The 23,805-nt window shown below is 45.6% G+C and overlaps 1 protein-coding gene across 1 annotated transcript in view; it reads right to left on the reverse strand.

Moving 5' to 3' along the window:
- LOC141102663 (galectin-1-like) overlaps positions 1 to 17,606 on the reverse strand; it is a 50,383-nt gene extending 32,777 nt beyond the window's left edge. The window contains exon 1 of the mRNA XM_073591575.1: positions 17,528 to 17,606. Within this exon, the coding sequence (XP_073447676.1) occupies positions 17,528 to 17,530 (3 nt within the window). The 5' untranslated portion in view covers positions 17,531 to 17,606. The remainder of the gene's footprint in view (positions 1 to 17,527) is intronic.
- Positions 17,607 to 23,805: the final 6,199 nt, after the last annotated feature.

Genomic DNA, 23,805 nt, shown 5'->3' on the forward strand with positions numbered 1-23,805 from the left:
GGGGGGGGGCCGGGATCTGGGGGTCCCCTTGTTAAAGGGGGCTTCCAGATTCCGATAAGCCCCCCGCCCGCAGACCCCCACAACCACCGGCCAGGGTTGTGGGGATGAGGCCCTTGTCCTCATCAACATGGGGACAAGGTGTTTTGGGAGGCTACCCCAAAGCACCCTCCCAATGTTGAGGGCATGTGGCCTGGTACGGTTCAGGAGGGAGGGGGGCTGCACTCTCGTCCCCCCCTCTTTTCCTGCGGCCTGCCAGGTTGCGTGCTCGGATAAGGGTCTGGTATGGATTTTTGGGGGGACCCCACGCCGTTTTTTTTTTTTTTTGGCACGGGGTTCCCCTTAAAATCCATACCAGACCCTTGGTATGGAATTTAGGGGGAACCCCACGTCATTTTTTTTTTTTAATTTTGGCCGGGGTTCCCCTTAATATTCGAAATTCAAAAAGTGTAGCGCTATAAACTCCATACATAAAAACTAAAGAATAAATAATCCAAAATATAAAGTGAGTATAGGACAGACATTCTAGTGTAAACCAAAAAGTGCTATTGTGAGAAAATGTGATTGGTAAACAAAGCTTAAATACATTCATTAAATCCAATGATAAGTGAAAAACATCACAAAATAATATTATAAATAAAGTCCATGTCACAATAAGTGAAAAAACTGTGATGATAGTGCATAAACGATGGTGGACAAGTGTTTCCTGGGCATGCGGAAGGGTTGTTTAGACCGAGCAGCTTGGTAGGTAAATGGACCACGTGGAGACCAAACGTGAACAGAGGATTGGAATCAGTGCCAAAACCGTCACCAGGAATCATAGAGGCTTACCAGAAGTATTGGCCTGAGATAGCATATGCCAAAACAGGTCAAAAGGCTTGATGAGCGACAGGTCTGGATGTGACAGTTGGTCAGATGTCGTCGTCACATAGAGAAGGGGAAAGGAAAACAGCACGGCTTCCTCTTCACTGGGTGCACCATAGGCCAATAGTATATGTGGCATGTGAGGGAAAAACACTCACATAGCGTGATAACATTTTTAAACTTGGATTTATTTAAAAATAGATAAAAAACAGACTCACATTTTTTGAATAAGAAAACAGCATATAAATCATAAAGCGGTAGTCATGAGAGGTCCACCCAACATGTTTCAACTTAAACAGTCATCATCTGGGGTGTGGACCCCCTCAACCCACCGCTCTTTATATAAACAAATGATCAAAGAATGACCCCCACTGGGAGTGTCTAAAACCGGAAGTGCTTAAGATAGCCATCACTTCCGGTTCAAAAGGCCATATAATGCAAGTAATTCATTAAGTTAGAAGGAGCTGTATATATAAATACCCATAATGTGCATGAGGCTCAATTTGTGGTGGAAGCCGGCTTAAACAGTATGGCATCGGTCCGGTACTCAATCCGGAAACCAAGCCTCCCTGTCGATTTCTATTATGTAGTGGATGGGAGCGCAGCGCCACCGCCGCGCCTCACACTTAATACCAAGCCTCGTTTGTGTGATGCGCGGTGACGTCACGCGCAAGTTGTGGTAGCCTGGCGGGTGGGAGGGCGGCGACGCCGCCGCGCTCCACGCCCAACCCCAAGCCTCGCTCTCACATTGCGCAATGACGTCGTGCGCAAATCACAACGGCAACGACAATACACTCTGGCTTCATCTGACAGACCTCACCGCCAATCAGCCCACGGCCCCAGTTAAATAGGATCACGGCTATGCCGGAAGCAAAGCCCCGCCATGATAAGGGGCCGGAAAGGCTGAGAGGTGTCACCAGGAGGGACAGAGAAGCATAATGACGAATGTTAGCCTGGAAAAATCAATACAAATGGTATATGTCCAAACTCATAAAAAACTTTTAAAAAACTTTAAAAAAACGTCCAAATAAATTACAATTTAAGCATAAAAATATTACTGGAACTAAATTTATACAAAAAAATTCCCTTATATAAAAATATATCAAAGAAATATATCAAAAAATATATATCAAAAAAATATATTTTTGATTTATTATTAAAAAAGGGGAGCGTGCTTTACCATACCATAGCAAAAAACGCTCAAATATGAAGCCAACCGAACACTCCCAATGAGGGGCAACAAGATTCCATACTATATCTGAAATACCCCACAAAAAAAATTTATATATAATATATGGAATTATACAAAGAACCACAATTATATAAAGTGGTACAGTATATGGTAAAATAGGTATCGGACTAAAAAACTGAAAACGAACACCATATGTCCGTATAAGAAAAAAGTGGAGAGAGATCAAAAAATCTATTACGCCTGATTGATAAATGAGTTGATGTCCCACTCAACGTTTATACCCTGTGGAAAATGGGACCCCAACTCGTATATCCAATATGTCTCTAAACGGGAGACACCCCTAAGAATTGACCCCCCCCGCCAGGGAGCCACATATCTGTCTATGATAAGAAACTGAGTACCCTCGGGGTTTCTATCATGACATTCCCTGTAATGTCTGGGAACAGTGTGTTTTGTGCTACCTGCCTTAATTAGATTAATGTGCTCTGAGACACGTACAGTGAAAGACCTAATAGTGCGGCCTACATATTGTTTACCGCAAGGGCAAGTTATCAGATAAACAATACCGGTAGTTGCACATGTGCTGAATTGTTTAATTGCATATGTGCGACCAGTGACGGTAGAAGAAAACTCATGACTGGTCCTTCTACCACAGGTATTGTGTTGACAAACCAGACATCTTTTACAGGGATGGAAACCTGTCCAATTGTGGAAAAAAGATGTTTTTTTTGGTGGGTCTATGACGTTAGGAGCCAATTTGTTCCTGAGAGATGGAACGCCCCTAAAAACCACCTTAGGGGTCTCGGGTAACAATGGTCCCAGTATTTTATCAGTTTTTAACACGTCCCAGTGATGTTGAAAAATCCGTTTGATATGCCTGTGCTGCGTCGAAAAAGATGTCAAAAAAGACCATTTAAATGCGTCATTAGGTTCTTTGGGTCTGTCCTGCAATAGTGCCTCACGATCCACCTTACAGGCATTTTCAATTTCTTTATCCAGATCGGACGAACCCCACGTCATTTTTTTAAAAAAATTTTGGCCGGGGTTCCCCTTAATATCCATATCAGACCTGAAGGGCCTGGTATGGAATTTAGGGGGACTCCCACGTCATTTTTTTTTTTTTTAATTTTGGTTCGGGGTTTCCCTGTGGGGAATTCCCATGCCGTTTTTATCAATGAACTTCTATGTGTATTGTCGGCAATGCAATAGCCGCGGGTAGTTTTAAATGAGTTTTTTCCTTCAAAATGTCATTTTGCTGTCAGACTGTTCTAAACACCGGAAACATGCGCCCCTTTACAGGCATACTATAGACACCCCCCAGCTACGAAATTTAAAGGGATATTACACTTTTATTGTTTGACTTTAAGCATTATTAAAATCACTGCTCCCGAAAAAACGGCAGTTTTTAAAACTTTTTTTGCATTGATCCATGTCCCCTGGGGCAGGACCCAGGTCCCCAAACACTTTGACAATAACTTGCATATAAGCCTTTAAAATTAGCACTTTTGATTATTCATGTTCGTGTCCCATAGACTTTAACGGTGTTCGCGTGTTGGAACGAACTTTTTTCCTGTTCGCATGTTCTGGTGCGAACCGAACAGGGGGGTGTTCGGCTCATCCCTATACACCACACACACACACCAATACACCCCACACACCAATACACCACACACACACACACACACCAATACACCACATACCCACACACACACACACACACACACACACATCAATACACCCCACACACACACCAATACAACACACACACACACACCAATACACCACACACACCAATACACCACACACACACACACACACACACACACACCAATACACCACACACACACACACCAATACACCACACACACACACACCAATACACCACACCCACACACCAATACAGCACATACCCACACACACCAATACACCACACACACACACCAATACACCACACACACACACACACACACATCAATACACCACACACACACACACACCACTACACCACACACACACACACAATACACCACACACACACCAATACACCACACACACACACAAATACACCACACACACACACACACCAATACACCACACATACACATCAATACACCACACACACCACTACACCACACACACACACACACACATACACACACCAATACACCACACACACCACACACACACACACACCAATACACCACACACACCCCAATACACCAATACACCACACACACCAATACACCACACACACACACACACACACACACCCCAATACACCACACACACCAATACACCATACACAGACCAATACACCACACACACCCCAAAACACCACACACACCAATACACCACACACACTAATACACACACACACACACCAATACACCACACACACACCCCAATACACCACACACACCAATACACCACACACACACACCCCAATACACCACACACACACACCAATACACCACACACACACACCCCAATACACCACACACACACACCCCAATACACCACACACACACCAATACACCACACACACCAATACACCACACACACACACACACACACCAATACACCACACACACACACCAATACATCTCAGACACACACACACACACCAATACACCACACACACACACACACCAATACACCACACACACCCCAATACACCACACACACACACACCAATACACCACACACACCAATACACCACACACACCCCAATACACCACACACACCCCAATACACCACACACACACACACCAATACACCACACACACACCAATACACCACACATACACCAATACACCATACACAGACCAATACACCACACACACACACCAATACACCACATACACCACACACACATACACCACACATACACCAATATACCACACGCACACACACACACCAATACACCACACACACACCAATACACCACACACACACACACCAATACACCACACACACACCCCAATACACCACACACACACACCCCAATACACCACACACACACCAATACACCACACACACCAATACACCACACACACACACACCAATACACCACACACACACACACACACACACACACACACACACACACACACACACCAATACACCACACACACACACCAATACATCTCAGACACACACACACACACACACCCCAATACACCACACACACACCAATACACCACACACACTAATACACCACACACACCCCAATACACCACACACACACACACCAATACACCACACACACCCCAATACACCACACACACACACACCAATACACCACACATACACCAATACACCATACACAGACCAATACACCACACACACACACCAATACACCACATACACCACACACACATACACCACACATACACCAATATACCACAGGCACACACACACACCAATACACCACACACACACCAATACACCACACACACACACACACACCACACACACATCAATACACCACACACCAATACACCACATACCCACACACACCAATACACCCCACACACCAATACACCACACACACACCAATACACCACACACACACACACACACACACACACATCAATACACCACACACACACACCAATACACCACACACACACACACACACACACCAATACACCACACACCAATACACCACACACACCCCAATACACCACACACACACACACGCACCAATACACCACACACACCAATACACCACACACACACACACACCAATACACCACATACACACACACACACCCCAAATACACCACACACACACACACCAATACACCACACACACACCAATACACCACACACACCAATACACCACACACACACACACCAATACACCACACACACCAATACACCACACACACACACACACACACCAATACACCACACACACCAATACACCACACACACACACACACCAATACACCACACATCAATACACCACACACACACACACCAATACACCACACACACACCCCAATACACCACACACACACACGCACACACACAAATACACAACATACACACACACACACCCCAATACACCACACACACCAATACACCATACACAGACCAATACACCACACACACACACCAATACACCACACACACACACACACACACACAAATACACCACATACACACACACACACCCCAATACACCACACACACCAATACACCACACACACACCAATACACCACACACACACATCAATACACCACACACACAAATACACCACACACACACACACACCAATACACCACACATCAATACACCACACACACACCAATACACCACACACACCAATACACCACACACACACCAATACACCACACACACACACACACGCACCAATACACCACATACACCAATACACCACACACACACACACACACCAATACACCACATACACACACACACACCCCAAATACACCACACACACACCAATACACCACACACACACCAATACACCACACACACCAATACACCACACACACACACACACACACACACACACACCAATACATCACACACACCAATACACCACACACACACACCAATACACCACACATCAATACACCACACACACACACACACCAATACACCACACACACATCCCAATACACCACACACACACACACACCAATACACCACACACACACACGCACACACATAAATACACCACATACACACATACACCCCAATACACCACACACACCAATACACCATACACAGACCAATACACCACACACACCAATACACCACACACACCAATACACCACACACACACACACACACCAATACACCACACACACCAATACACCACACACACACACACACACACACACCAATACACCACACAAACACACCAATACACCACACACACACACACACCAATACACCACACAAACACACCAATACACCACACACACACACACACACCACACAAACACACACCAATACACCACACATCAATACACCACACACACACCCCAATACACCACACACGCACACACACACACACAAATACACAACATACACACACACACACCCCAATACACCACACACACCAATACACCATACACAGACCAATACACCACACACACACACACACACACACACACAAATACACCACATACACACACACACACCCCAATACACCACACACACCAATACACCACACACACACCAATACACCACACACACACATCAATACACCACACACACACACACCAATACACCACACACACAAATACACCACACACACACACACCAATACACCACACATCAATACACCACACACACACCAATACACCACACACACCAATACACCACACACACACCAATACACCACACACACACGCACCAATACACCACATACACCAATACACCACACACACACACACACACACACCAATACACCACATACACACACACACACCCCAAATACACCACACACACACACACCAATACACCACACACACACCAATACACCACACACACCAATACACCACACACACACACACACACACACACACCAATACATCACACACACCAATACACCACACACACACACACCAATACACCACACATCAATACACCACACACACACACACACCAATACACCACACACACATCCCAATACACCACACACACACACACACCAATACACCACACACACACACACACCAATACACCACACACACACACGCACACACACAAATACACCACATACACACACACACCCCAATACACCACACACACCAATACACCATACACAGACCAATACACCACACACACCAATACACCACACACACCAATACACCACACACACACACACACACCAATACACCACACACACCAATACACCACACACACACACACACACACACACACACCAATACACCACACAAACACACCAATACACCACACACACCAATACACCACACAAACACACCAATACACCACACACACACACACACCAATACACCACACAAACACACACCAATACACCACACATCAATACACCACACACACACACCAATACACCGCACACACCAATACACCACACACACACACCCCAATACACCACACACACACACCCCAATACACCACACACACACACTAATACACCACACACACACATCAATACACCACACACACACCAATACACCACACACACACACCAATACACCACACACACACACACACCCCAATACACCACACACACACACCAATACACCACGCATACACCAATACACCACACACACACACCAATACACCACACACACACACCAATCCACCACACACACACACCAATCCACCACACACACACACACACACACACACCACAATACACCACACATACACCAATACACCATACACAGACCAATATAACACACACACCAATACACCACACACACACCAATACACCACACACACACACACACACCCCAATACACCACACACACACACACACACACCAATACACCACAAACACACACACACACCAATACACCACACACACACCAATACACCACACACACCAATACACCACACACACACCAATACACCACACACACCAATACACCACACACACACACAAATACACCACACACACACACCAATACACCACACACACCACACACACACACACACCAATACACCACACACACCCCACACACACCAATACACCACACACACCCCAATACACCAATACACCACACACACCAATACACCACACACACACACACACACACACCAATACACCACATACACACACACACCCCAATACACCAAACACACCAATACACCATACACAGACCAATACACCACACACACACACACACCAATACACCACACACACCCCACACACACCAATACACCACACACACACCAATACACCACACACACCAATACACCACACACACTAATACACACACACACACACCAATACACCACACACACACCCCAATACACCACACACACACTAATACACCACACACACACACACACCAATACACCACACACACACACACACACCAATACACCACACACACACACCAATACACCACACACACACACACACACACACCAATACACCACACACACACACCAATACATCTCACACACACACACACACACACACCCCAATACACCAATACACCACACACACTAATACACACACACACACCCCAATACACCACACACACACACACCAATACACCACACACACCCCAATACACCACACACACACACACCAATACACCACACATACACCAATACACCATACACAGACCAATACACCACACACACACACCAATACACCACATACACCACACACACATACACCACACATACACCAATATACCACACGCACACACACACACCAATACACCACACACACACACCAATACACCACACACACACACACACACACCACACAAACATCAATACACCACACACCAATACACCACATACCCACACACACCAATACACCCCACACACCAATACACCACACACACACACACACACACACCAATACACCACACACACACCAATACACCACACACACACACACACACACACACCAATACACCACACACACACACACACACCAATACACCACACACCAATACACCACACACACCAATACACCACACACACACCAATACACCACACACACACACACGCACCAATACACCACACACACCAATACACCACACACACACACACACCAATACACCACATACACACACACACACCCCAAATACACCACACACACACACACCAATACACCACACACACACCAATACACCACACACACCAATACACCACACACACACACCAATACACCACACACACCAATACACCACACACACACACACACACCAATACACCACACACACCAATACACCACACACACACACACCAATACACCACACATCAATACACCACACAAACACACCAATACACCACACACACCAATACACCACACACACACACACAAATACACCACATACACACACACACACCCCAATACACCACACACACCAATACACCATACACAGACCAATACACCACACACACACACCAATACACCACACACACACACGCACACACACAAATACACCACATACACACACACACCCCCCAATACACCACACCCCCCAATACACCACACACACACCAATACACCACACACACACACACATCAATACACCACACACACACACCAATACACCACACACACAAATACACCACACACACACACACACACCAATACACCACACATCAATACACCACACACACACCAATACACCACACACACCAATACACCACACACACACCAATACACCACACACACACACACACACGCACCAATACACCACATACACCAATACACCAATACACCACACACACACACACACACACACCAATACACCACATACACACACACACCCCCCAAATACACCACACATACACACACCAATACACCACACACACACCAATACACCACACACACACCAATACACCACACACACCAATACACCACACGCACACACCAATACACCAAACACACCAATACACCACACACACACACACACACACACACACACCAATACACCACACATCAATACACCACACACACACACACACCAATACACCACACACACATCCCAATACACCACACACACACACACACCAATACACCACACACACACACGCACACACACAAATACACCACATACACACACACACACCCCAATACACCACACACACCAATACACCATACACAGACCAATACACCACACACACACACACACCAATACACCACACACACCAATACACCACACACACACACACACACACCAATACACCACACAAACACACCAATACACCACACACACACACACACACACCAATACACCACACAAACACACCAATACACCACACACACACACCAATACACCACACACACACCAATACACCACACACACACACACCAATACACCACACAAACACACACCAATACACCACACATCAATACACCACACACACACACACACACCAATACACCGCAAACACCAATACACCACACACACACACCCCAATACACCACACACACACACCCCAATACACCACACACACACACCAATACACCACACACACACATCAATACACCACACACACACACCAATACACCACACACACACACCAATACACCACACACACACACACCCCAATACACCACACACACACATCAATACACCACGCATACACCAATACACCATACACAGACCAATACACCACACACACACACACCAATACACCACACACACACACACCAATCCACCACACACACACACACACACACACCACAATACACCACACATACACCAATACACCATACACAGACCAATATAACACACACACCAATACACCACACACACACCAATACACCACACACACACACACACCCCAATACACCCCACACACACACACACACACCAATACACCACAAACACACACACACACACACACACCAATACACCACACACACACCAATACACCACACACACCAATACACCACACACACACCAATACACCACACACACCAATACACCACACACACACACACACACACACACACACACACACAAATACACCACACACACAAATACACCACACACACACCAATACATCACACACACATGCACCAATACACCACACACACCAATACACCAATACACCATACACAGACCAATACACCACACACACACCAATACACCACACACACACACACCAATACACCACACACACACACACACACAACAATACACCACACACACACCAATACACCACACATCAATACACCAGACACGCACACACACACCAATACACCACACACACCAATACACCACACACACACACACACACACACACCAAACACCCCAATACACCACACACACACACCAATACACCACACACACACCCCAATACACCACACACACACACACACACACACACCAATACACCCCAATACACCGCACACACACCAATACACCACACACACACACCAATCACACCAATACACCACAAACACACACACACACACACCAATACACCACACACACCAATACACCACACCAATACACCACAAACACACACACACACACCAAAACACCACACACACACACCAATACACCACACACACATCAATACACCACACACACACACGAATACACCATACACACACACCAATACACCACACACACACCAATACACCACACACACACACACACACGCACCAATACACCACATACACCAATACACCACACACACACACACACACACCAATACACCACATACACACACACCCCCCCCAAATACACCACACACACACACACCAATACACCACACACACACCAATACACCACACACACACCAATACACCACACACACACACACCAATACACACACACACACACACACCAATACACCACACACACCAATACACCACACATCAATACACCACACACACATCCCAATACACCACACACACACACACCAATACACCACACACACACACGCACACACACAAATACACCACATACACACACACACACCCCAATACACCACACACACCAATACACCACACACACACACACACCAATACACCACACACACCAATACACCACACACACACACACACACACACACACACACACCAATACACCACACAAACACACCAATACACCACACACACACACACACACCAATACACCACACACACACACCAATACACCACACAAACACACACCAATACACCACACATCAATACACCACACACACACACACACACACACACACACACACACACACACCAATACACCGCACACACCAATACAGCACACACACACACCCCAATACACCACACACACACACACCAATACACCACACACACACACATCAATACACCACACACACACACCAATACACCACACACACACCAATACACCACACACACACACACACACACCCCAATACACCACACACACACACCAATACACCACGCATACACCAATACACCATACACAGACCAATACACCACACACACACACACCAATACACCACACACACACACCAATCCACCACACACACACACACACACACACACCACAATACACCACACATACACCAATACACCATACACAGACCAATATAACACACACACCAATACACCACACACACACCAATACACCACACACACACACCCCCCCCAATACACCACACACACACACACACACACACCAATACACCACAAACACACACACACACACACACCAATACACCACACACACACACCAATACACCACACACACCAATACACCACACACACACCAATACACCACACACACCAATACACCACACACACACACACACATACACCACACACACAAATACACCACACACACACCAATACATCACACACACATGCACCAATACACCACACACACCAATACACCAATTCACCATACAAAGACCAATACACCACACACACCAATACACCAATACACCACACACACCAATACACCACACACACACACACACAACAATACACCACACACACACACACACACACACCAATACACCACACATCAATACACCAGACACGCACACACACACCAATACACCACACACACCAATACACCACACACACACACACACACACACACACACACACCAATACGCCACACACACCAATACACACACACCAATACACCACACACCCCAATACACCACACACACACGCACACACCAATACACCACACACACACCCCAATACACCACACACACACACACACACACACACACCAATACACCCCAATACACCACACACACACACACACACACACCAATCACACCAATACACCACAAACACACACACACACACACCAATACACCACACACACCAATACACCACACCAATACACCACAAACACACACACCAATACACCACACACACACACCAATACACCACACACACATCAATACACCACACACACACACGAATACACCACACACACACACCAATACACCACACACACACACACACACAAATACACCACACACACACACCAATACACCACACACACACCAATACACCACACACACACACGCACCAATACACCACACACACCAAAACACCACACACACACACCAATACACCACACACACCAATACACCATACACACACACCAATACACCACACACACACCAAACACACACACCAATACACCACACACACACACCAATACACCACACACACACACACCAATACACCACACACACACACACCAATACACCACACACACACACACCCCAATACACCCCACACACACACACCCCAATACACCACACACACACACACACACACACACACACCAATACACCACACACACACCCCAATACACCACACACACACACACACACACACACCCCAATACACCACACACACAATAATACACCACACACACACCAATACACCACACACACACACCAATACACCACACACACACACCAATACACCACACACACACACACACCAATACACCACACACACACACACCAATACACCACACACACACACACACACCAATACACCACACACACCAATACACCACACACACACACACACACCAATACACCACACACACAGACACACACACACCAATACACCACACATACACACACACGTTGTCTTTGCAGTCTACTGTAGTGGGCAATATAAGCAAACTACATGATTTTTCTTTTTATAGACACCTTGCAAGACTCCCCATCCACAACCATCTCCATACGTGATGCATCTCGGTCTAATTGCAGCTAGCATGTCTTATTAGTTAAAATTCTTCAGAAGATTCCCAAAGATCAATTTTCATTAAATATAATAGAGCTTTTCTGGCTTTCGTGTTCACACACCGCCATCTGCAGCACACGGGGCATTACTAGTACAGCTTACACAGGCAGTGCCAGTTACGGAAATGTAAAGAGGGCTCATTCTGGGCTGGTATGACTTCTGAAAATGTTGGTTACCGTTATGACCAAATATCAATGAACGCTCATGGCGCTGTGCAAAATACAAATATGAATCTGTGCACATAAGATGATTTCAGTGCAAAAAAAATATATATAAATATCAATAATAAAATTCCTATGTATATGCAATATATCAATGAGACACATGTAATTTATATAGATGAATGTAGCAATAATCCGTATAATCTCTCTTTATCACACTGTTGACACAACAAATAGTGGTGCTGCAATAGTTCATGAAGTGAAGATAAATAAAGTCCGTGATAAAACAAAGCGCAGACAGTGCTTCAATAAGTGCTCTTCAATCAAATCGCCGGTGTGTCACTCTTCGTGTGTATCACTCCCCTGAGGAAGTCACATGGTGTGACGTAATGCATAGGAAGTGACCGGACCACACGAGAACCGAAAGTGATGTATGAGGCACTTGTAACGCCGTCCAAATTACAGATCTGCTGTTTTTTTTCACTACTCTGTTGTAAGTTTCCACTTGGCATTTAAATAAATCAATCAGTTTATACATTCTACACTATGGGAGATTCTTCTTTATCCCCTGTACATATCCGTTGGGAATGAACGTCCGTATGGACTAAGCCGGAGCCACCATCTAATACACAATACCTGGAGAGGGCCATCTACCATCACATCTTGGAAAGGTCTCCAGCTACACCCATCTCCACTGCTTTTCACTATCCATATGGAGGTAAGAGTCTAGTGAACACCGAGTGATACACGCGAAGAGTGACATACCGGAAATTTTATTGGCGAGTGGAAATCTTCACATGGAGACACCTGTCCCACTGAAAAGTGCTGCACACTACTTTTTATGTACTTTTTTTAAGTGCCAGTAAAAAAAATGGCTGTCAGTCAATTCTATGATTTGTCAGTACAAAATAGGTGCTGTTTGTAAATTTTTAGTCTCCTGTCAATACATTTCACTTTGGGGGGGGGGGGGGTTGGTAACACTATAATCACCACTGTGAGCACCCAGCAACCCTACATCAACCAATATCCATACAGAAAAAAATCATACTCACCACCATCCAAAACCAGCAATGTTACACTAACCAATGCCCAAACCCATTAACCCTACACCCACCATTGCCCTCAGCTTGCAACACTTTACCAACCACCGCCAACACCCAGCAACCCCAAAACCAGCAACCCTTTACCCACCACTGCCCTCACCCATCAACTTTGCACCAACCACTTTTCACAGCCAGCAACCCTATATTCCCTACAGCTCACACCCAACAGCATTATACCCACCACTGCCCTCACCCATCAACCCTGTACCAACCTATGTCCACAATGGGCAACCCTTTACCCACCACTGCCCTCACCCATCAACCCTGTACCAACCACTGCCTACACCCAGCAACACTTCGCCAACACCCAGAACTAGTAAACCCACCACTGCCCACACCAAGCAACCCTAAACCAACCTAAGTCCACAATAAGCAACCCTTTACCCACCACTGCCCTCACCCATCAACTCTATACCGACCACGTTCCACAGCCAGAAACCCTATATTCCCTGCAGCTCACACCCAACAGCATTCTACGCACCACTGCCCTCACCCATTAATTCTGTACCAACCACTGCCTACACCCAGCAACCCCAAACCCAGCAACCCTTTACCCACCACTGCCCTCACCCATCAACCCTGTACCAACCACTGCCTACACCCAGCAACACTTTGCCAACCACTGCCAATACCCATAACTAGTATACCCACCACTGCCCACACCAAGCAACCCTAAACCAACCTATGTCCACAATAAGCAACCCTTTACCCACCACTGCCCTCACCCATCAACTCTATACTGACCACTTTCCACAGCCAGAAACCCTATATTCCCTGCAGCTCACACCCAACAGCATTATACGCACCACTGCCCTCACCCATCAACCCTGTACCAACCACTGCCTACACCCAGCAACAGCAAACCCAGCAACCCTTTACCCACCGCTGCCCTCACCCATCAACTTTGTACAAACCACTTTCCACAACCAGCAACCCTATATTCCCTACAGCTCACACCCAACAGCATTATACCCACCACTGCCCTCACCCTTCAACCCTGTACCAACCACTGCCCACACCAAGCAACCCTATACCAACCTATGTCCACAATAGGCAACACTTTACCCACCACTGCCCTCACCCATCAACTCTTTACCAACCACTTTCTACAGCCAGCAACCCTATATTCCCTGCAGCTCACACCCAACAGCATTATACCCACCACTGCCCTCACTCAGCAACACTATACAAACCACAGCCCACAAAACCCAATTCTCAGCGTTTGCAGCTTCCATCGGTGCTCATACACACATTACTTACCATCCTGCTTTGTTATCAGAGGAACTTGTGATCATCTGCACTTCTACCTCTTCATATATAGGAGGTCTGCTGAGGGCGGAGCCAATCAGAAGGGAGGAGTCACCCTGCCCAGTGCTCCCTGGACTGAGAATTGTTCCAGAACCTCTCATTACAGAGAATGAATGAAATGTGGATCCGGTGTGACTGAGCATGGGGCGTCCATCGTCACTCTGCTGGGATGTCACCACTCACCACAAACAGCAAGGGGGCAAAAGATGACTATCCTCAAAGTCATTTCTACAACACAAAGGGGAGATTTACTAAAGACCTGCCCTGAGGTGCAGTGGAGAAATTGGAGCAATTGCACAAAAAACGGGACTCAGGACATTTATCAAAAATGATGGAGCACTCACATGCACCAAACCATATTTGCAAAGGAGGCGCAATTGCGCACTTGCTCAAACTTTCGCGCCTGCCATTAGCAAGCCCACCCAATGTCATCTTCTACAATTTTGTCTGACTACTATGGAGAACTTTACTACAGTTTACCATCTTCTATTGCCAGGATAAAATGTATGTATAGAATCTCGTTTAGATGTACAATTTCTGTCCACAACATGTAGATCCGTCTTACAACTAACACACCATTCCATCCTCGCCTGACACGGCGCACGCGCTTTAGCTTGTTAAACATGTGTGTTACGCACGAGGGCTTTCGCGTTCTCCGGTGTGCATAACTGCTTCTACGTTTTACATATATATATATATACGCTCAAAACTCTACTATTTTCAATTACTTCTACACAGTAGCAGAAGTGTGGCCATATCACTCCCCCATACACTGTACAATCTGATTGGTCAAATTTGCATCCACTTATCTGTGTGAACAATTCTTTTCCCCCCACACACTGTGCAGTGTGATTGGATAACGTCTGCAGCTATCGCCCTACACATCATTGAAATCAATGGTTGCGTGGTTCTATTGAGCATGCGCGCACACGTGTTCTCTGTACGGAGAAGACATCGGGCACTTGCTCATTGTAATGCTGATCATCTTAATGAGCTTTTCCTTATCACATGTGTTGGGGTACATGTATGTTCTAAAAGCAAGCGAACCCTCGTATGATATCCTGATTAGAGTGTTCCCCAAAAACCCATTCAGATCTGGAGATCATTCCGACAAGAAATTATGACACACACAAGGCATGCAATTCAAAATGATCCAATCCTTTACTTCCCTATTTTCACTTATATAACCAACATGACATCACAACAAAAGTCCAACCCCCTTCATTAATATATGCTAAATTTACAGACATACAACTAACCAAAATAGAACATAATTTCTTCATACAGAAACTGTCAACAAGTAAGGACTTCATGCGTCATTTCGGGGAAATCATATGATTTACAAGAATTTGAAACTAACTTTTGATAGACGTCACATATACAATATTATTCTAAGATGGATATATATTTTTATAGCTAAAATGGTGGACAGCAAGCTAAAATATCCTTACAACATGGAGTATATTGCTTCCAGTTTTATTCCATTCATTAAATTGTTTTTTGAAACAACTCAATAATCATTTTAGAGATCTTCCTCCAATCAGCAACTGTGCGGATGTTTCCCTTTGACTTGGATGTGAAATGTCATAATTGGCGAAATGGAATTGTGTGCATTTTTATGGTGATAATCTATAATCATTGGGGGACCCAAAACTTCCATGAAAACATCTTCTCAATACAGGTCTGTGTGTTGTGCATTCTAGCCAATTAATTTCCCCATACACTGTGCAATCTGATTGGATAACGTCTGAATCCACTCATCTGTCTCAGCAATTCATGTCCCCATAAGAAAAGTTAGGTAAACTAAGTGAAGAATTTCTCATTGCGCATGCGCAAATGAACAGGCAGCATGTGAGAATTGTCATTGCGCATGCGCACATGTTCATGCCAAACAGCGTCTCCTTTGTTATATAAAGGGGGGGGGGGTGTGTGTGTGGTTTGTGTACATTTTCCTAAAGTTTGGCCACCTTGCTGTGTGTATACTTTGTTATACAGGCATCGATTTTATTATTGCTTAGAATTTAGATTGTTTTAGTAACTATTAATAATATATGGGAATCAGGGTTACTTCACTAATAAGAATTGTTTACTAAAGTGTTTTCAGCTCTTCCCTATTTTGACCTTAAATTTCTTATACAGTGTAGCATGATCCATACAGGACAGGGAGGTCTATGTATGGAGTTGGAGGTCTATGTATGTAGTTGGAGGTCTATGTATGTAGGTGGAGGTCTATGTATGGAGTTGGAGGTCTATGTATGAAGGTGGAGGTCTATGTATGGAGTTGGAGGTCTATGTATGTAGGTGGAGGTCTATGTATGTAGGTGGAGGTCTATGTATGGAGTTGGAGGTCTATGTATGTAGGTGGAGGTCTATGTATGTAGGTGGAGGTCTATGTATGGAGTTGGAGGTCTATGTATGGAGTTGGAGGTCTATCTATGTAGTTGGAGGTCTATCTATGTAGTTGGAGGTCTATGTATGGAGTTGGAGGTCTATCTATGTAGTTGGAGGTCTATGTATGGAGTTGGAGGTCTATGTATGGAGTTGGATGTCTATGTATGGAGTTGGAGGTCTATGTATGTAGGTGGAGGTCTATGTATGGAGTTGGAGGTCTATGTATGTAGGTGGAGGTCTATGTATGTAGTTGGAGGTCTATGTATGTAGGTGGAGGTCTATGTATGGAGTTGGAGGTCTATGTATGGAGTTGGAGGTCTATGTATGGAGTTGGAGGTCTATGTATGGAGTTGGAGGTCTATATATGGAGTTGGAGGTCTATGTATGTAGTTGGAGATCTATGTATGGAGTTGGAGGTGTATGTATGGAGTTGGAGGTCTATGTATGTAGTTGGAGGTCTATGTATGGAGCAGTGTTGCCAACCCCCCGAAGTGAAATTTACTATCAGGATGCCAAAATTTACAAACGGCACCAATTTTTTACTGGCAAAAACCATGAAATTTGCTGACAGAGCTGCATTTTTTACTGGCACTGCAAAAAAAGTACCTAAAATGCCTGTTTTCAGTGCTAAACAGTGCAAATATCAATATTTAAACGATAAACATGTTGCTAGTGCTATTTGCAATGTGTTTAAGTTAAACAAAAAAGTCAACAACCATATTTTTCCATTTACGTGGAACAGGAGGGGGTCAGAGGCTGCGTGGACATGGCACGGGGGGGTCAGAGGCTGCGTAGACATGGCACGGGGGGTCAGAGGCTACGTAGACATGGCACGGGGGGTCAGAGGCTGCTTGGACATGGCACAGGGGGTCAGAGGCTGCTTGGACATGGCACAGGGGGTCAGAGGCTGCTTGGACATGGTACAGGGCAGGGGGTCAGAGGCTGCTTGGACATGGCACAGGGGGTCAGAGGCTGCTTGGACATGGTACAGGGCAGGGGGTCAGAGGCTGCTTGGACATGGCACAGGGGGTCAGAGGCTGCTTGGACATGGCACAGGGCAGGGGGTCAGAGGTTGCTTGGACATGGCACAGGGCAGGGGGTCAGAGGCTGCTTGGACATGGCACAGGGGGTCAGAGGCTGCGTGTGTAGTGTTCTCCTATTGAATGGCTCAGCTCTGCTCTGCTCTAGCTGTCCTGTCCTCCCTCATCGGCTCAGGCTGAAAATCAGTTTCTGACTGACCTGGTCCTGGAGTGGAGAGCGGATGATCAGTCAGGACAGCTCAGCGGTGCTCTGTTCAGCACTCCCTCCCGCCAGGCAGAGACCGACCGACCACCTCCTCCTCCTCTGCTCACTATCACTGTGGCGAGATACCAAGAACGGAGCACCTGACATTCAAAAATGGCGCCGAGCGGCGCCATCACTTCACTGCGCATGCGCCCGCCCTGCCGAGCACGTACAAGATTTCCCGAGCTCGGCAGGCTTCAGAAGGGCGCATGCGCAGTAGCGATGTCGGACAGCAGCCATCATTTTTACGGGCACGGTTGCCCGTAACGGACATTTACGGGCTGCCCGAAAATGGGCTGAAATTTAAGGGCTGCCCGTAAATTAACGGACGGTTGGCAACACTGGTATGGAGTTGGAGGTCTATGTATGGAGTTGGAGGTCTATGTATGGAGCTGGAGGTCTATGTATGTAGTTGGAGGTCTATGTATGGAGTTGGAGGTCTATATATGGAGTTGGAGGTCTATATATGGAGTTGGAGGGATGTGTGTTTAGACAAATGACTTTTTCTTTAAATATACTTACTTAGCTTTTTGAAAGTTTATACATTTGTCCTGATTTTGTTAGCTGTGTCTGTGTGACCTCAGTGTTAGCTCTTTTGTATGAGGTGTGTTTTGTTTGTCGAGTAGTTACACTTTCACAGTGCTGTTTATTTGCCTTTATTTTATCTACCCATATTTTTTTAATTATTATTATTATTATTGTGTGAACTTTTACTGTGTTTCTCAAATAAACAAATAAAGTTGTAAAATGCTTTGCAGTGTGTGATCGGGTATTTTTTCATGATAAAGGTGAATTCAGATATCAATTCCCATAGCACAGGGGTGTCCAAACTTTTTTCATAGAGGGCCAGATTTGATGACGTGAACGTGCGTGAGGGCCGACCATTCTGCCTGACCTTCTTTGAACCATTAAAATTCGGTCTAAGTGCATACGTCCGAGCACTAATACACGGCCCAACAAGAATTCTCCTGACTTTGTGGCTGTGTGTGGTGAAGAGATGAGCTTGGGCGTGTTATTTGGATATACCGTATTTATCGGCGTATAACACACACTTTCATTTTAAGAGGGACGTTTCGAGAAAAAAACAACTTAAATTTTAAATAAAGAACTTTAAAGAAAAATAAGGGTCACAGTCCATCAATGCAGCCTTATCAGTGCCCATTAATGCAGCCTGCACAGTGCCCATCAGCAGCCTCTCCATTGCCCATGAATGCAGCCTCACCATTGTAAATTATTGCCGTCTGCACATCCTTGCTCATCTGCAGCTTTGTCAGTGCCGAATTGTACAGCGCCGCAATCTCCTGTGTACCCGGCGATCAGTCACACATAGCCCCCTGTGATAGACAGAACAGTGATCCAATCCTGGGCCAGGAGGTGGGACTGTGTGTGATTGATCGCCGGGTACACAGGAGATCGCAGCTCTATGTAATCCGGCGGTGCCCGCCCCCTCCTTTCACTCCGAGACAGCAGGAATCAGCGTATATATCTTTTGTGGCCCCCATGGCACTCGGGGATTCGTTGGGGGCCACAAAAAATATATATAGCCAAATTACCAGTGGAGCCGTTTGAAAGCGGAACGCGGGCCAGACTTTGGACATGCCTGCCATAGCATGTCTTCATTTATTTGCAAACAGATTATGGGGGTTATTTACGAAAGGCAAATCCACTTTGCACTACAAGTGCACTTGGAAGTGCAGTCGCTGTAAATCCGAGGGGAAGATCTGAAATGAGGGGAAGCTCTGCTGATTTTATCATCCAATCATGTGCAAGCTAAAATGCTGTTTTTTATTTTCCTTGCATGTCCCCCTCAGATCTACAGCGACTTTACTTCCAAGTGCACTTTCAGTGCAATTTCAAGTGCAATTTGCACTTGTAGTTTGCACTTGTAGTGCAAAGTGGATTTGCCTTTCGTAAATAACCCCCTTGGGTTTACTTTGATGGAGAGTTTACATGCCACAGATTGTACATGAAATGTTTGTATTGGTTGCAGTCTCCGATGGTTTGAGACTAGGGATGGGCTTTATGTTCGGGTCGAACATGAGTTCGACTCGAACATTGGCTGTTCCCCATTCGCCGAATAGCAAACAATTTGGGGTGTTGGCGGCAAATTCGAAAGCCGCGGAACACCCTTTAAAATTCTATGGGAGAAATCAAAAGTGTTAATCTTAAAGGTTAATATGCAAGTTATTGTCGTAAAAAGTGTTTGGGGACCTGGGTCCTGCCCCAGGGGACATGGATCAATGCAAAAAAAAGTAGCAGTGATTTTAATAATGCAATAGTGAAACAATAAAAGTGTAATATTCCTTTAAATTTCCTACCTGGGGGGTGTCTATAGTATGACTGTAAAGTTGCGCATGTTTCCCGTGTTTACAACAGTCTGAGAGGAAATTAACATTTCTAAAGGAAAAAAAGCCATTTAAAAGTACTCGCACTTGCGCTAGTGCCCGCTATTAATGAATTGTCGGGTCTCTGCAATACACATAAAAGTCATTGAAAAAAAACGGCCTGGGATTCCCCCACAGTCCATTACCAGGCCCTTTGGGTCTAGTATGAAT

The sequence above is a fragment of the Aquarana catesbeiana genome, linkage group LG07 (genome assembly GCF_042186555.1).
Source record: "Aquarana catesbeiana isolate 2022-GZ linkage group LG07, ASM4218655v1, whole genome shotgun sequence".
Taxonomy (NCBI): Eukaryota; Metazoa; Chordata; class Amphibia; order Anura; family Ranidae; genus Aquarana; species Aquarana catesbeiana.